Consider the following 18,202-nt stretch of genomic DNA (forward strand, 5'->3'; position numbering starts at 1 on the left):
CCCCTTACAAATGTCTTGCAACTTACACATCCTATTTCTATTCTTTCAGTGGTTATCCAACACATTTTAATTTGTGTATTTAATTTAACAAAGTCTAAAGTTAACCCATTATTTACCCTCCTTCCAGACAAAAAAACAACAACAACAAAAAATGAACAAGTAAACAAACCAAAAACCGAAGACTTTATAACACTGTTTCTGGTCAACTCCCCCTGAACTGTATTATTATTGTCGTGAACACTAAACCACATTTACTGTTTCCTTCATGCTTCTCAGATCTTCCTTACGGAAAAATGTCCTTCTTCCTCAAAGATTCTTTATGTTTCTGTCTTGAAGGTCTGTTGGTGATAAACTCATTGTCATTTCTCTAAATGTCTTTATTTCACCCTTATCCCTGAACGCTCACTCACTATTACAAACTTCAGGCGGAGTTATTTTTATCACCACTTTGATGATAACACTCCTGTCTTCTGACGTGTATTGTGGCTGCTGGCAGGCCGTCGGTTGCTGGTGTAGTTGTCATTCCTTTCCGGATGATATCTTTTCTACCTGGCTGCCTTGGGGATCTCGATGTTTGTGTTTGGCATCCTGCAGTTTTTCTTCATCCATTCATCCTACCCCTCTCATAAAGCACTTACTGGGTGCGGGCACTGTCCCAGGTGCTGAAAGGACAGCAGTGAGTGAACAAAGTTCCAGTATGAGGACATTAAGTGTGGGGGCTGGGCACCAGGCCTTGACCTCTTTGTACTGGGCACAAGCCAGGATGGGTCAGACACCCGGGGCCCAGTAGTCAATGTCCATCCCAGTCAGTGGGGCGGGGCCCTGGCCAAAGGACCCTCAGAGCTTCTGGACAGTAAGTATCAGTTCTGGTCAGCTCTGAGGCCAAGACCCAGGGTCAGCCAGGAAGCGGTCACCTGTCGCCTCACCCAACACCATCACAGGCTGGAGGAGCAACCCCACCAACAACTTAGTTGCTATCTCAGGCCCTAGGGGGCCAGGCGCTTCACATTTCATTTGAATCATCGCCCTGTGGCAGGCGTCAGTCCCCATCCAGAGACACTGAGGCCAGAGAGGCTAAGTGGCCCAAGGGCACACAGCCAAGCAATGGCAGAGCAAGACTCACACCACCACCTGAGTCCACTGATTCAGAGACGCAGACGTCCATCTGCCACACTGAACAAAGGCCCCTGGTCGTGAGCCCCTGCCTTCTCCTGTCGCAGCAGAACAGGCCGCTCATTCCAGGTACCCTGTGGGTTCGCAGCAGAAACCTTCCTGGGAATGGCAGCTCCAGGCGCCAGCCCTGCTGGGGTATTAAACATGGCTCCACACACATCCAGCTACAGAATTCCCCAAACTTTAATGCCATGCCTCTGAGAAGGGAAGCTGGGGGCTGTTGTGGGTCTCACGTTTACTCGACACCGCCTGCCTCCAGCCCCGGGGTTCCCAGGAGTAAGTGATCAGGTGGTGAGAAGCACAGCATCTCGCCCTATACCACAGACCCCCTTCTGCCGGGGGCGGGGGGGCTCGACAACTGCGGGGAGGCCCAGGGCGGGGGCGTCACTGGCCCTTAGAGGCTGGACTCTGCCCGGCTCAGGAGTGACTTGGCCTGGGGCCGGCGCGGAGCAGCTAGGGGTGGAGGTGAGGAAAGTGACCACAGTTCCCAGCCTGGGACCAGTGAGGTGCTTGGAAGCGGGTGGAGAGTCTCGGGGAGCCCGGGACAGCTGTGTGCACAGAGCCATTCCGGCAACACCTGAGATGGGGACTAGGACACGTTCCACATTAGGTCCAAGAGAGGGGGGGTCAGGGGCAGCCGTAGATCGGTGTCCAGGGCACAAGGAACGCCCTGCTGACCAACCTCCCCTACAGTTTGTGATTCTGGCCCCGGAGCTGCGGCCAGGGCAGCAGGGCTGGCTTCAGTACCCTTGGGAGGTGTGACCCTTGTTCTCCGCGCCTGCGTAAAAGTCTGTGGGGGCCTCTGGTGAGTCAATCGTCTGGTAGGCACTGCGCTGAGATGTGCTTCCAAAACCTAGGATGGCGGGGAGATGGAGAGAAAGCAAAAGTGAGGGGTGAGGCTCAGGACATTCCACTGAGTCCAAACCAAGACCCACTCCACCCCCACCAGGCAGGCTAGAGCCGGCATCCTGGCACCCAGGGCAGCGACAGTGGCCACAGTCCCAGATACCAAGCCTTTCACCATAATGTTCATTCAATCCTCCCATATCCTTACGGAGCAGGCATTTTTACTGTCCCCACTTTACAGATGAGGAAACTGAGGGTCAACGAGATGAACTGACTTGCCTGAGATTACAAAGCTCAAAGCTGAGGACGAGGATGCAAACGGGAGCACTGTATTCCTCTATCCCAGCGATTTCCCACCTTCTCATATGGCGCGCGCGCACACACACACACACACACACACACATCACTAAAATTCTGTGCCACACCAAAACATGTATTTTTTGCCAATCTGACAAAAAAAAAGTATAACTTTGATTCATTCACACTAGAGGGCTATTGTGTTGGCTGCTATAATTTCTTTCCCTGACAATCTAAGGCAGTGATGGCGAACCTATGACACACGTGCCAGAGGTGACATGCGAACTCATTTCTTTGGCTGATTTTTCTTTGTTAAATGGCATTTAAATATATAAAATAAATATCAAAAATATAAGTCTCTGTTTTACTATGGTTGCAAATATCAAAAAATTTCTATATGTGACACAGCACCAGAGTTAAGTTAGGGTTTTTCAAAATGCTGACACGCCGAGCTCAAAAGGTTCGCTGTCACTGATCTAAGGGAAGAGAGGTCAGTGCTCCTGACTAAACAGCGTATTTTAAAAATTTCTCGCGGCACACGGGTGGCAAGTCGCTGCTCTCTCTATCCAGAAGGCTCAGAGCCTGGCCGTTGCAGAAGCTGGGGTCGGGGTGCGAGGCAGGCGGCAGGGCTCTCAGTGCCCACCCTGCACACTCCCATCTCCACGCTGCTCATCTGTCCGATGATCCTGAACAAGGGCCTCAGTTTCCCCATCTGTCCAATGGGAGGAATGTTACTGGCTCCCCTCACCCCAGGGCAGGCCACAGGCCACGCCTGCCTGCCCTTGGCCCCACTGCTCCAGGGCAGGTCACCGGTCACTCTCGGCCTATCTCAGGAGTGAACGGTAGGAAACCTCACCCCTCTCTCCCCACTTCTGAGAGAGAGAGGAACGGAGAACATGTGTGGGAAAGAGCAGGGAAATGGCTCGGCCACCACGAGGAGGGGTGCAACCAGATGAGGCCCTGCAGCAGGGCAGTGCGGGGCTGGCTAAGGGAGAGGGCTGGTAGGCAGGGTAAGCCCTGCAGGTGAGCGCTGCCTTCGGCTGAGGCTCCCTGGCTCATGCCGGCACCATCTCTTCCTCGGCCACCCAGATCCCAGGAGACAGGAGAAGGGGGCTCTAGGGATGGGGTTGGTGGGAGCAGAGAAGAGAGGGTGGCCCTGCAGGTGCCTCCAGTCTCAGGCTGCAGACTGCCCAGAGCTGCCTGTGGAACCGGATCACTCCCCCAGCTGGATCCGGTGTTTGGGCTCAGAGGGAGTCCTGGCTGCTGCCTCCAACTCTGTCTCTAGCCTGATGGCAGGGCAAGGTCACAGCAGGCTGGGACAGCTGTGTGCACAGCTGTGAGATGGGGACTAGGACACGTTCCACATTAGGTCCGTCAGGGCTGGCTTCAGTACCCTTCAGCGGAGACCAGGAGCTGGCACAGCTTAGGGGCAGGGGCTGTGGGTAAGGGGCTGTGGGGGAGACAGGGGAGACGTGGGGAGCTGGTGGCATGCTCACCTGGATAGTACTCCCTGGAGCCGAAGGGAGCCTCGCCCCCGCGCTGCAGGTACATGTTGTAGAGCATGAAGCAGGAGAAGGGCTTGAGGAGCAGGCTGAGGATGGCCATGCCGGCGCCGAAGCGCCCTACGTCCAAGAGGCCGGCCCGCGGGTAGAAGATGCTGATGTGGATGATGTCCAGGAGGATGGTGACCACCAAGCCACCCAGAAACTGCAAGACAGGCCAGCACAGACCCCAGGTGTGACCACGTGGCATCAGAGTTCACGAGCACACTGCCTCCCCGTCCTGCCCCCCGTCACATAGCCAGGCCGGAAGCTGCCTCTGAGCCCTACTGTGACCTCAGGGGTTGCTGGAAAACAGGCCCAGCAAGCAGGCAGGACCCTGTGGGTGAGACAGCCGATGGGACTGCAGAGTGGAGCAGGGACTCGGTGGGGGGGTGGGGGGGGGCGTATCTGAGGCCCAGCCCCGGCCTGCCAGCCCCACCCAAGCCCCCGCCCATCTCCTGTCACCCTTGAGGCCAAGACAAGGTACAAGACTTGGTTCCAGAACCTCTGAGATGGAAGGTACCTGAGTTCACCCACTCTGTCTCCACCACCAAGGAAATCCCTTCTCTGTCATCCTGCGAGGCCCCAGCCACCACCCTTCAGGGAGAGCTTAACTGGGCTGTATCCACTTTGACCTCACAAAGTAGTAGAGTTCCCTCTTTGCTGGTCTCCTCCTAAAAGAGGGTGCTAGCGGGGTGGGGGGTTAGGGGGGAGTCTTGAGTAGTGTCCCACTGCCCTCGGGGCATGGCCAGCCTGGGCCACTGGTGGGACCCCGCCCCATGCCTTGCTGCGGGAAGACCATGGGCACACTCTGGGCTCTCTGAGCCAGGCAGGCAGAGAAACAGGCCCAGGCCAGGCTAGCAAACACACGCAGGCTGCAGCCCGGCTTTAGAAAACGGAAAATAGGAACAGGCAGAAGATTGGAACCGGTGCAGGGAAGACGAGCAGGGGCCGCAGATCACCCTGAAGCCAGGCCCAGTGCTGCTTCCCCAGCTCACCATGCTTATAGCGTCGATGGAATCCTTCTGAGCCACGGCCCAAACGCCCAAGGCCAGGGCGGTGAAGTTGGCCCAGGCATAGGGGCCCCCGAACATGAGGCAGCCCCTGTGGGAAGATGGATCTGAGTCAGGTTAGCCGGTGACTGCCCCACAGGTGCTCCCCCCACCCCCCACAGGCTACCTCCCTGGAGCGCCAGGGTCTCAGGGAGCCTCTGAGAAGAGGCCACAGTTGGCCAGGCCTCTTGTGCCCGAGCTGTGAGCCAGGAACATGAACAAATTCCAGTGGCTCCGCTTCCCAAATGGATCCCTTCGGGCCCAAACCATCCTCTCCTGCCAGGACGTACCAGCCCGCCTCCCATGGTCTGCTTCCTTCCACTCCTGCCCCCTCTGGGCCATTCTCTAAATAGCAACCGGAAAAGTTCATCTGGTGATATCTCCTCCGCTCCAAGTCCTACCAGTTTTCTGCCCCACTTGAAATAAGAGACTCTCTCATGGCCTGAGGGGCCCAGTGGGAGCCAGTGGTGACACCTGTGCCTACCTCTACCCTGAACACCTGGCCCCTTTTTGTCATTTCAGACTCAGCTCAGATGTTCACCAAGACTCCTTCCCTGACCGCCCAGTTTTAAGTGCCACCTCGTCACCGTCTAATACAATGCCCACCCTATTTTATTTCTTAGGGTGTTGCTACTAACTGATGTTTACTTATTGTCAACCCAATGAGAATACTAATTACCACAGAGCCCTTACTAGTATCTGGCACATTTCTAAATGCTTTAAATGAACTCGTTTATGTGCATTTGTTTTAACAACGCAGGGAAGGAGGCACAATCATCATCCCCATTTTACAGGTGAGGAAGCTGAGGCTCAGAGAGGTCAAGTCACCTGCCTGAGATCCCACAGCGGCTAAGTGGCAGCGCTGGGATTTGAACCCAGGCAATCTGACTCAAGAGGCCATGCTCTTTTTTTAAAAAAAAAAAATTTTTTTTATTGATTTCAGAGAGGAAGGGAGGAGAAAGAGATAGAAACATCAGTGATGAGAGAGAATCATTGATCGGCTGCCTCCTGCACGCCCCCTCCTGGGGATGGAGCCTGGGCATGTGCCCTGACTGGGAATCAAACTGTGACCTCCTGGTCCTTAGGTTGACGCTCAACCACTGAGCCACACCAGCCGAGCCAGGGGCCATGCTCTTATTTGCCATTTTCACTGGACCTCGACTGCCCCAGCACGCAGTGAGGCGCTTCATCCACTGAACAACAATCCCTAACGTGCAGCAGCCAGAAAACTCATCCAAGCAGTTCCGTGTAGAAGGCAACGAGGCTCCACAGTCCTGGAGTCAGTCGTCTCAGCCTGGGGTTTTAAGAGAGCAAGTGCTGGGGCCGAACGAAGCCCAGGCTCACCAGCTGCGAAGCTAGAGGAGTGAGGCTGAGAAATCTGTATTTGACCTCGCTACCATGGATGAGGGCTCGGAGCTCCAGGACAGCGGTTCTCAACCTGTTGGTCGCGACCCCTTTGGCGGCCAAACGACCCTTTCACAGGGGTCGCCTAAGACCATCCTGCATATCAGATATTTACATTACGATTCATAACAGTAGCAACATTACAGTTATGAAGTAGCAACGAAAATCATTTTATGGTTGGGTTACAACATGAGGAACTGTACTTAAAGGGCCAGAAGGTTGAGAACCACTGTCCTAGGAGGCCGCGATGGACAAGGCCTCTGGGGACTGCCTGCCCCTCCCCTATCCCTGGGACGTGGGCGGCTTGCTGGCGATCTTCTTGACAAAGGTGCTATTTAGTCTTGGAACTGGCTGGGGACACAGGAGACAGGTGGACACCGAAGAGGACACACCTGCGGAGTCACTTACCAGGTCGTCAGCAGCCAGTGAACCAGGATGATCAGCTGTGGCACAAAAAGGGGGAGGGGGGAGATCTGTGAATGTGACCACCATGGGGAGCAGGGGGTGGGGGAAGCCTGTGGAGCCCGAAAACCCAGGAGGCCACTGCCTGGCACCGAAGAGGCCTACACAGATGTCTGCCATGGCGAGTGAACTGGAGGAGGAGGAGGAGGAGGAAGGCCAGGCCAGGCCAGGCCAGGCCAGGCGGGGGACACTGCCCCCTCACTCCGCCCCATTCCCTCGGGGCTGCTGACCCCGCCCCCTTCCTGCTTCCAAAGGCTGGAGGCTCCTTTGGGGAAGCGGCAATCTGCCCTGGAATGGAGAAGACCTTGACGGGAATGGCCAGGGTGGTGGCGAGGTGCTCAAAGAGGCTGATTTCTTGGGACTCTGGAGCTGGGGTGCCGTGTGGGGCAGGAGTGGGGGCGCAGCTGGGGGGGGCAGGGGCCTTGAGGGCCTTGGAGTGTGGATTCCATTCCACGTGAGGAAGCCACGGCGGGCTCCTTGGTATGCTTTACGCTCAGGGGAAAAAACCCTCTGGCTCTTTTGTCATATTCCACCCTTTTCTATTGCCCCATGTGTCCTTAAAGGAACAGCCCCCTTGACTGGAGCTGGCCTCCACTGCTGGTCATCGAAAGGAAACTGAGAAGAAGCCACTGTGCCTGGAGTAGAAGATAAGAGAGTTAGGGAGGGATGTCAGCTGGGGGTTGGGCAGGGCTGGCTCTGGGGGTGGGGGCGGATTCTGATCTCGATCCTAAGAGCCAGCCCCTGTCCCCTCTGTTCTGCAGGAATCCCTGCCCACAGAGGAGAGAGATCTGCCCAAGGCCACACTGCCCAGCCACAGCGGTCCTGGCATCTGCCTTCCAGGCGAAGAGGAGGCGCGGAGGAAAGAGGCACAGGGGAGTCACAGCACCATCCTGGCCCCGAGAGTCAACACCTGACCCTTTCCACCGGGGTTTCTGTCTCAGGACCGGCATCCTTCCCCGGGGCTCTGGCTCCGACACCCCCGCTGTGTGCACCCAGGTCTGCACCAGAGGGCCCTGCAGAGCCCGGCTTTCTGGCGAGAGGAAAGGCTGGGACCAGGGGGGCCGCTGATCCGCAGGGAAGCGTGTGGCTGAAAGGCTTTTTCCTAGAGTCGGAGGGGCCTGGAAGACGGAGTGAGAACCTGGCTGAGGTGTAAAACGAGGCCATCTCTCTCGGGAAGCAAAGGGCCTACCCTGGAAATACGGCAGATCCTCAAAAGACATCCGGCCCGTTCCGTGTGACATCACTCTTGTCTCATAAATACTTAAACTTAGCACGACCTGATCACTTCTCTTAAGCCCCTGGGAAAAGAAACCCACCGAGGAGCAAGCCTCCCCTTCCTCAGTTTCCCCAGCTTTGTAATGGGCGGGCACACCCACCAGGCCTCTGTCCAGGAAAGCTCCATAAGAAACCCGGCCAGACCGGCCCTGCCCTTCCCCCACAGTTCCCCTGGAGAACAGTGACTCATCTCAGCGCCAAAGAACTGTCCACAGGCTCCGGGGGAGGTTTCCGGTAACAAGGGGCCACCTGGGATGCTCAGGTGCGGCCACGGAGAATGGGGTGGGGGGGGGAGGGGAGGCGCCGGGACCTGGGGGTGTGCCTGGGCAGACAGAGAGCTCCTGGCTGGGCAAGAGGAAGGGAAGACTCTCCTTCATAGTGGGAGACTCTTCACACAGTGCTCGGCCCAGGGCGGCCGCCCAGCCCGTTTCCAGATGTGTCAGAAGACCAGGAAAGAGAGGGTCAAAGAACCCAGGTAGCAGGGGGCGCATAGGATGCTGGGTTACGAATAGGAGACCAGGGTTCTGGTCTAGGGACCAGGTCCCTTGGTGGCTGTGAAATGGAGGCAAGGCCCATCACCCATATGTCCTGTGGGGGTGCCTCCACCGCTGAGCCAGGCAGCAGGATGGTCCCTGGAGGTACCCGCTTAATAAGCAGAGGTACCGTGTGGGACAGGCATCCGCAACAGTGTTGACAAGAGCAACTCCGGCTCCTGAGGGGGAGGTGCCTACCGCGTGTCCACACTGCCCCGGACACTTGGCCCATGGCATCCTCGCAACTACGTGGGGGAGAGTATGAATCCTGTTTCAGTTAGGAAGAGGCTGTGAGAGGTGACGTGAACTGGACCAGAACAGAACACTCATAAACAAGACAGCCCAGATGCAAATCTCAGAACTGGTTTATCCGTTCCGAGTTTTTATGTCAATAAAAACAGAACGCCACACCCCCTCCTGGACCCCTGAATCCTCCTCTGATCGCCCTAGAAGATAGGGTTTATTTTTCTCCTCTTTTTACAGCGAGGAAACGGATCCTCGGGAGAGGTTAGGAAACCTGCTCAAGGCCACGCGACTAGTAAGTAGCAAAGCCTGGCCTTGAGTGCAGGTTTGGCCCCAAGGCCGGTGCGACACTGTCAGGCCCTGGAAGAGCAAGGGAAGGGTGGGTGGAAACGAGGTTCAGCCTGGGGGAGGGAAGGCAAAGGGGAAACCAAGGAGTTATGAGGACCTGGACTTGGACCCTTTGTTTGCCGCTAGAGCCCGTGAGGGCTGGGATGGAGGTGGAGAACTTCCCAGACAGGTGTGGACAGACCTCAGATCAACATACAGAACAACATATGGAATATATTCCTACCAGTCCCGTGCCAACACGACCTGTTACGTGAGGTAGTGAGATCCCCGAGGGTGGCTGAGGCTCAGGGACGCCCGTGAGGGCTGCCTGCCCTCGAGGGGAGACAGAACCAGGCAGTGGCTAACTGTGTGCAGCCAAATATGCGGGTCAGATCCTGGCTCCATGACGCAGAAGCTGTGTGAGCGTGGGCAAGTCACCTGCCCCCTCAGAACAGCTGCTTGCTGTTCTGTATATTAGGGCCAACATGCCTGTTTCATAGGGTTGCTGTGTGGATCTAGCGGTACAGGGAGGTGGAGAGGTTTACGAAACCCTGAGCACAGTGCCTGCCAGGTAGTCAGCCCTTGGTACCAGCTGTCCTGAATTCTTAACCCTAATTCGACACGATCCCCTACCCCTTCCCAAGGGCCTCTTTCAACAGGGGCTCATGAACCCAAGTCTAGTCCTTTCTCAGCTTGTCTCAATGTCATTCCTCCAGCGCAGGACCTGCCTCATGACAGAGCTCAAGTTAGGGCCCGTCCTTTGTGCAAAGGGCCTGGGGCGACTATTTCTTCTCATCTGGCACCACTGCCCACTCTGCTGGGGCACAAGCAGGCAATGGGCCAATGAAGAAGTGGGGAGGGAGTGCAGGGGCACCGGGGGGCATTTCCCAGCTCCCTCGGGGCCCTGATCTCAGAACATCTAAGTGGCCCGTGAACGAGGAATCGACAGCTGCCCTCCGTAGGGCAGCCAGACTTAACAACAAGAGCACAGAACGCCTAGCTAATTTTTAACTTCGGATCATGAATATTTGTCAGTAGGTCCCAACTATTGCCCGGGACATACTTACGCTAAAAAATTACTCACTGTTGATCTGAAATTCAAATTCAGCTGGATGGCCTGGATGTGACCTGGCAACCTGTCCCTTGGGGCCTTCCAGCACCTGCTTGTCTCTGACTAGTAGCCGCGAAGACCCTTGGAGACAGAGGGTCTTATTTCCCGTAAAGCGAGGGACCGGCTGTTTCATTCTGGGCACCGAAAGCTCACACCTGTGGTGGTGCGTGGCTGTCAGGCCCATAAAGTTGCTCAAAAACCACAGCCCCTGATGTACTTAAGCCGTCACTTACTTACCGGGGGCCAGGGAAGGGCAGCTTTGAAGTCTGACCCCGTGGGGTCGGGTCCTGACTTTGCCACCTAATCCCTGTGGGGCCTCGGCAAGTTGTTTGCCTGATCTGAGCCGAAGTCTGTTCATCCGTAAAAAGATGACAGGATCAGCTTTCTGGGGAGGCTGCTGGGATTAAATAAATAGCCTGGCATACCACAGATGCCCCTTCCGATTCCTGCACCTCTGCTCGTCACCTGATTTTCCCTCGGGGATCTCACCACCTCACATAACAGTTGGCATGAACCCCACACTGTCTGCCACAGAATGAGTATGGATGCCAACCAACCTCAGCTGCCCTTACATAGATTTCTTCCCAGCTAACACGTGACTCCCAGCCCGCTCCCTCGCTCCAGCCACCTCTGTAGGCAGCTGCTGACCGGAAGCTTCGGGGAGGCTTGCCCCAGCGAGTGTGGCTGCGAAATAGCCCAGACCTCCTCTCAGAGCCCAAATATGGGCGGCGTGTTGTTTTGTCGTCACTTATCACCTGGGTTCGCTTCCTCCTTGAGGACCGGACACCACTGGCTGCTAAATGCGTTGTCATTTGCGAAGATTCCTGAATAAAGTCTCAAAGGAGACAGCTCAGAGACTCAAAACGGCAACTGTGGTCCAAGGTTCACAGCCTCCAGATGAAAGCTACAGGCTCGGGCCCTCTGTCGCAAATACAACCAAAAAGGGGTGGGCGGGGAGAAAAAGAAGAACAGCCAAGGGCACCCTGGGGAGCTGGGGAGGAGGCTCAGGAAATGAGGACACCCCAGGAAGCCCAGCAGTGTTTTGCTAAGTGTACAAAGTTGGGGTTTTCTGCTTTTAAGCAACTTCTAGCGGAGTTCGTGTTTCTTAGGAAATAAGGTCGCAGGGTGTACATAGCTGGGAAAAAACGAGGCTCTCAGGCGGCACTGGGAGGCCAGGGAAAAGGTCCAGCCCTTCTCCCCGGGGAGGGGGTGTCCCGCTTCGACCCCCACCCCCGCCCCAGGGCTCAGCGAGTCCCTCCCCGCGCCTTCCTCCTCCTCCAGCGGAATTCTGGGCGTGCGGGCCGCAGCGACCCTCGGGGGCTGGGCGCCTCCAGCTGGAGGGGGCGGCCCTTTCCCTCCCCCACCGCCTCCAGTTCCGCCTCGGGGGGCCTAACCTGGTGGCCTTTTCCTGAACCCCAATCCCTGCCAAGGTTGGTCTGCCCGCCTCCTTCTCACCTGGCGTCTGCACATTCTCTTTCTCCCCAAACCCTTGGCCCTCTCACCTCTAAAATCCTACTTTTACAAAGCAAACGCCCCCCGCACTCGGGAGACCCGCCCCGCGCCCGCGTGCCCGCGGCGTGGCCACCCCCGCCCCGCCCCGCCCCGCCCGTCGCCACCTTCAGGTTCACGGAGGGCGGATCCATCCCGACCACGGCCGAAGGCACCGGCGCGACCGCCGTGGAGGCTCCAGACCTGCGAACTCCGGAGGGAAACTTGCCAGTCCCGCCCAGCCCGCTGCCCGGGCTCCAACCCCTGCTCAACTCCCGGCCACGTGAGTCGAGTCACGTGACCGCCGTCCGGTTACTAGGAGATGGCGTCGGGCTGCCAGCGAGTCCTCCCGCCCGGAGCTCCTGCCACTCACTGCTCCCGCAGTTACCCCCCCCCCCCCCCCCCGATGGCTGGAGAACCCCAGGATTTGTCACCAAGGGCGCAACATCCGGCCTGGTTAATATCCCAGTAGGTGGACTGATAGGACCACCTGCAGCCGGGAGAGCTTGGGGGAATGTCCAGGTGCAAACTGCAGATGTGGCAACAGCTGGTGTCTCGTTTCTTAGGGCATCCTCTCTCCTTCCTACGTCCCGATGCTAAAGTGGAGACGCTTACGCGACCTACCTCACAGGAGCTAAGTGCACGAATTCATGTTGGTAGAGAAAAATTATTTTGACACTTGTTAAAATGATAAGGAAGACTTTACTCAAGACTTTTGCAATAGGAATATTGCAAGAGAAGAGAGAAATCAAGCTTAATTATGAAGACCGCAAGGACAGCCTTAGTGGATAGAGCATCGTCCTGCGGAATGAAGGGTCCTAGGTTGGATTCCAGTCAAGGGCACATACCTGGGTTGGGGGCTTGGTCCCCAGTAGGGGGTGTGCAGGAGGCAACCAACCAATGATTCACGCTCACCTATCTCTTCCTCTCCCTTCTCTCTGAAATCAATAAAAATATATTTTAAAAAAAGACAGCAAGGACAAATGGGATTTTATAGCCAAGCAGCAGAGTGGCGGGTGGAGGGTGGAGGGGGCAATGGGTGGAAAATTACCAAGAGGAGATGTCAAGGGTAGGTGGGATTATGCTAAACTGACGGAGCAGGATTCTCTGCTAAAGGCAGGTCAAGGGCTTAGACATCAAAAGTGCCTGGATGGGGAGAAGGGATGGGGGGAGGGGAGATGGGGAGGGGGAGGGGAAGGGGAGGGGAAGGAAGGGGACTTGATCAGATACAAATACTGAGGTGATCAGATATCAAGGTCAGGATTCCTGCTAAAATGGGCCTATGGAGGCCCAGCAAGAACAGGACAGACACGGGGGCCAGGCTGAGGCATAGTCAAGGAGAGAAGCCTACTAAAGTTTGGTCAAGGAGAGAGTGTTTGTCTGGGTAAAGTGCCTGGCTCTTAGTAAATGAACAGTACGGATCAGATATTGTCATTATCAATACCCATGGGGCCCATGGTTGGTGCCCACTTGAGTCAAGAATGTTCTCCATGCACCCCAGATCCTAGAGGTGTTTAACCCAAGCCTGTAGGTCCGTAACAAGACTGTGATCACTTTGTCAGCAGAAAACGCAAAACAATTTTAGGGTTAGAGCTGACATTTATTAAGTACTTATTTTGTGTCGGACAGTGTGGAAAGCACTCAGAGTCCATGCTCACAGCAACCCGATGCTGCAGGTACTGTTCTTATGCAGAGTCTCTGTGAGGTGACTGAGGTTAAGAGAAGCTGAGAGGCTTGACCAAAGGCACATCACTAGTTGTATGAAACTGGGCTGGGACCCAAGGAGATCTGGCTCTAGGGCCTTGACATTCAGCCACTCAGCTCTGCTGCCCACATCTAAGGGAAACACTGCCCAGGCTGAGATGCAAGGATGGAGGTAAGCAGGGGAAGACAGATTGGAGCCAGATGAAACACGAGGCTGGGTCTGTGGAATGTCCCAGCAGCTCACCCAGTGACACTGTATTCATGCCGACCAGCGGGGGCCAGAGGCGTGGGGTGGGGGTGGGGGCGGTGGTGGAGGTGGTGGTGGTATAGACCCAGCTGACCCGGGTGGGGATGGAGCCCAGAGGAACAAAGGAAAGTGCAACTATTCTCAACGAAGCCAGAGTTCCTGCTGAGACCAGGCATGACAATGGATGGAAGGACAGATGGACCCCCACAGAGCACGTTCCACGAGGCTCTGGGGTGAGGGGGGCATTCTTTCTGAGGACACTTTTGGAGTGAAGTTTAAGTTTTCCATGTCCCTCATCAGTCCCTTCTGTCTCAGCCAAGTTTTATCTTTGTACCTTCAACAAAGAAACTGACATGCAGAATAGATTCACTCATTCATCCATCCATCCATCCATCCATCCATCCATTCAGAGAATAGTTATTGAACACCTACTGGGGTAAATAGGAGAGGAGTGGCTGGACCACAGCGTGGGTGTACATGTAGCTTTTTAAGAAATTGCCAAGCTCTTTTCCAAGTTGGTTGCACCGTCCTGTTTTATTTTCTTTGTCGCACTTATCAATTTCTCAAGGTACATCCTTATCCACTTACTTGTTTATTATCTGCCTTCCCCCGACTAGACTATAAGTCCTAGGAGGGTCTTGTAACCTCAACACTTGCCTGGCACATAGTAGGTGTTCAGGGAATGAACCTACACCAACTGCATACATTTGCGTGCCCTGCTCCCTCCTGTCACCGGCACCCGGAAGACCTGCCGCCCAACTTGTCCTCAGGGTGCCACCGATAGTCCAGGCTCTGTCCAGGAAGTCACTTGGTTGATGCCGCTGGTTATGGAAATGGCTGATGAAGCCACCACAGCCATGTCCTTCCTATGGTTGCCTGTGTCCTTTAGGTAAAAGCATTGTTTTGGATCCCTGCCTTGTCCCCTCCCAGCAGAGTGGTCTTGGGCAAGTTATTTAGCCTCAGAGTGACTGTGGGGGATCATGTGAGATGATTTACACAGCTTTCCTGGCCCAGCTCCTCACACTTTGTAAATGCTCAGGAAGCAAATAGCTACCCTGCTGCTATGGGGGGGTGGGGGGGGACATAGCATCTTCCAGTGTGTCTCAGCATCTCCTGGCCCAGCATAAAGGCCAGGACCCAGGCAGCAGGGAAAGGCCCCTTTGATGGAGAGAGGACTCCACCCATGCCCTGTTCCTAGGAGCAAAGCCTGAGAGCTGGGCCTCGGCGTTTGAGTGTGCCGGCCTCCCCAACCCTGACTCCCCAGCACCGCCACTCTGCACCCATGTGACCTTGGGTAGTCACGTCATCTCTGAAGTTTTTTCTTTAAAAAACAACAACAAATGCCCTGACTGGTTTGGCTCAGTGGATAGAGCGTCGGCCTAAGGATTGAAGGGTCCCAGGTTCGATTCCAGTCAAGGGCATGTACCTTGGTTGCGGGCACATCCCCAATAGGGAGTGTGCAGGAGGCAGCTGATCGATGTTTCTCTCTCATCGATGTTTCTAACTCTCTATGCCTCTCCCTTCCTCTCTGTAAAAAAATCAATAAAATATATTTAAAAAACCCAAAAACAAAACAAAACAAATTATATATATGTGTGTGTGTGTGTGTATGTGTGTGTGTATATATATATATATATATATATATATATATATATATATATATATTTCAGAGAGGAAGGGAGAGGGAAAGAGATAGAAACATAAATGATGAAAAAGAATCATTGATTGGTTGCCTCCTGCATACCCCACATTGGGGATCCAACCTGCAACCCAGACATGTGTCCTGACCAGGAATCAAACCATGGCCTCCTGATTCATAGGTCAATGCTCAACCACTGAGCCACGCCGGCCAGGCCATCTGAAGTTGTTTCTGTATCTAAAAAAATGGGGCAGTAATAGTCAACCCCAGAGCTGTGTGAGGCACAAAGGAGGCATCAAGTATGAAAAGCTTTGAAATGCTATCCAACTGCCCTTTGGTCCTCAAAGTTCTGGACACCCAGCAATTCTGATGTGGCCTGGCCTCTTCCTTTCCCCAGTAGGTAAATCAAACGGGAACAGAGAGAGAAAGTAGCCGAGGCGCCGTCCACAAGGCACAGGCGCCAGTGAGCACGCAGGGCCCTCCCTCCACATCAGAGAAGGTATGGGGGGCAGAGCGCGGCTCTTGGGGCACAGGGAATGTCGCTGGGATTGATCTGGAGACCTGCCTTCCAGCATTTCTGCTCAGCTTGTCACAAACACGCTAGCTGCGTGTTCCTGGGATTGGGGAAGGAAGGCCTGGCTTCTTGTTGTCAATGCTGTTCTTTATATCTGCGATCTCTCTCTCTGCTTCTGGGAACAGAGACAGTGGGAAATGAGGCAGAAATAAAAGAACAGAAAGAACAGAATCCTGTGGTTTGGAGCCGGGTGGCTTTCCTGGGCTTCCAGACTTCCTCCTGGCCTTTGGCCCAGGATCTGAAAGGATCAGACGCCATTAGGACTCATCAGTAAAATGATCATGACCCTACCTCCACTCACTAAAGCAGGAAGCGGGTGTGACCACGGTGTCCATACCACTAGTCACTAAAGGCGGAAGGGGGAGTGACCACAGTGTCCATACCTCCACTCACTAAAGCAGGAAGCGGGTGTGACCACGGTGTCCATACCACCAGTCACTAAAGCCAGAAGGGGGTGTGATCCTGGGGGAAGCAGGAGCCTGGAGGGAGTCGAGGTGGGCGAGTCTGCTACTTCCCTCTTCTCGCGTTTTCTGGAGGAACCTGGACATTGCTGGAAGGTGTGAGAACCCCCTTTTCCAGAAGAGACACTTGGTTTTTCCCCACCAGACGAGTGTTATGGGCCCAGCCAGGCTCCTTGAATACTCCTCCTTGAGCCTTAAAATGCAGCCAATAATCCCTAATGTTCCTGTTGTTCGGCCATCTCATCAGGATCCTATGCAAATTACCACTGATCTCACCCCCTGTGCTCAGGTGGGGCAGCAGAGAGCCCATCAGAAGGCTGTGTGGACCACCCAGTGGGTGTGGAAAAGCAGGAAGGACAAGCCTGTGAGCGGCTGCATCCCGGGAAACGGTTGTGTTCGACACCAGCCAGAAAGAGAGGGGTTTCAGAGGCCATTGCCCACGACAGAGACAGCCCATCGCCCGAGCGGCCCTCACTCTGTCCTATGGCCTTTCATTCCCCTTACCCTCCTCCAGCCATCCTTTTCATGTCATCACGTGTCCATGTGTGTGCACGCACGCAGGCCCTCCCTAAATGTGTGCAGAGTGTCTCCTGCCTCCCGCCTCCCGCTGCCTGTCCTGGCTCTGCTCCTCTGTCACACTTCCGTCCGAGTTCAGGCAGCCTCCTCCTTCCCCCTGTCCAGCCTCGACTCTCCATGTAGACGGAATAGAATCCCAAGGGAGGCAACGAGGGCTCTGGCTGTGCCTTAGAGGTCGCTCAGACACGCAAGTAAGGCCAGTGATAGCCACGGAGCCCTGTGGCTGCCCAAGATGCCTCTCTGCCTGGGGCTTTCCTGGTGTTTGCTTTCACCCTCTGTTGCTGGGCTGGCTCACTGCAGAGCATTCCTGTCTGGCTCCCTGGCTCCCTGAGGGGCAGTAAGAGAGCCTGTGCTCAGGTGGGGGAGATAAGAGAAGAATGAGGAAGAGGAAACCCCAGGGGCCTTCCTGGAGGCAGCGTGAAGGTGAGTGCCCGGCCTTTGGTTCTGGCAGCCCAGGGCAGGGGCCTGCCTGAGATGCTCCTGTCCCCTGCAGGCCCTGGCAGCAGCCCTGGGGATCCTGGATGAGCTGGGGTGGGGGTGGGGGCGGGTCTGAGGCTAGGTGACTGACCAAACTGAGGCATTGGAGAGGCAACATGGGGCCGGTGAACATAATCAGGTTTTGGATTCGGAGAGACTTGGGTGTTGCCCTTGGCTCTTCACTACTGTCACTAAGGCCTTTATTTCTCAGTGCCTTAGTTTTTCTCCTCTGCAAAATGGGGTGCAACAGTTTCCAGCTACACAGAGGACGGGGGCCTCATGCAGTGGACAGCTCAATAAACAGAGGCCAGGGTTGTATTTGGATGGATGCATTGCCATTTCCTCTCCCAACAGGCACAGTCCCCCCTTATCCATCCCTCCTTCTCAGCCTTAGACGTTTCAAGACACCACCCCCACCCCCACCCCCACCCCTGCCCTGTGGATGCCTGAAACTGTGGATAGTACCAAACCCTCTATATATCGAGCACTGTGTATACTGTTTTTTTTTCTACACAAACATGCATACCTATGATAAAGCTCAATTTATCAATTAGGCACAGTAAGAGATTAATGACAATAACTAACAAAAATGGAATAATTACAACAACATCCTGCCATAAAAGTTATAGGAACGTGTTCTCTCTCTCAGAATATCTTGTACTGGACTCACCCTTCTTGTGATGGTGTGAGATGACACAAGGCCTGTATGACGAGACCAAGTGTGGGGAGTGAGTCACTATTAAGTAAAATAAGGGTGACAAACACAAGCCTG

The 18,202-nt window shown here is 55.1% G+C and overlaps 1 protein-coding gene across 5 annotated transcripts; it reads right to left on the bottom strand.

Moving 5' to 3' along the window:
• Window positions 1-12,156, bottom strand: AGTRAP (angiotensin II receptor associated protein). 5 transcript variants are annotated; one of them, XM_081087373.1, is made up of 6 exons: window positions 11,881-11,967; window positions 11,020-11,185; window positions 6,722-6,756; window positions 4,856-4,961; window positions 3,813-4,023; window positions 1-2,026 (listed from the first exon to the last, which is right to left on the bottom strand). In XM_081087373.1, the coding sequence occupies exons 2-6, from the start codon at window positions 11,074-11,076 to the stop codon at window positions 1,914-1,916; spliced, it is 522 nt and encodes a 173-aa protein (XP_080943499.1). In that variant the 5' UTR covers window positions 11,077-11,185; window positions 11,881-11,967; the 3' UTR covers window positions 1-1,913. The 5 variants fall into 5 exon arrangements, with proteins under 5 accessions (XP_080943499.1, XP_080943502.1, XP_080943500.1 ...); XM_081087376.1 differs by having other exon boundaries at window positions 4,856-4,977; XM_081087374.1 differs by lacking the exon at window positions 11,020-11,185 and having other exon boundaries at window positions 11,881-12,156.
• Between the last annotated feature and the right edge of the window lie 6,046 nt (window positions 12,157-18,202).

This window comes from Myotis nattereri, assembly GCF_964212035.1.
Source record: "Myotis nattereri genome assembly, chromosome: 3".
Taxonomy (NCBI): Eukaryota; Metazoa; Chordata; class Mammalia; order Chiroptera; family Vespertilionidae; genus Myotis; species Myotis nattereri.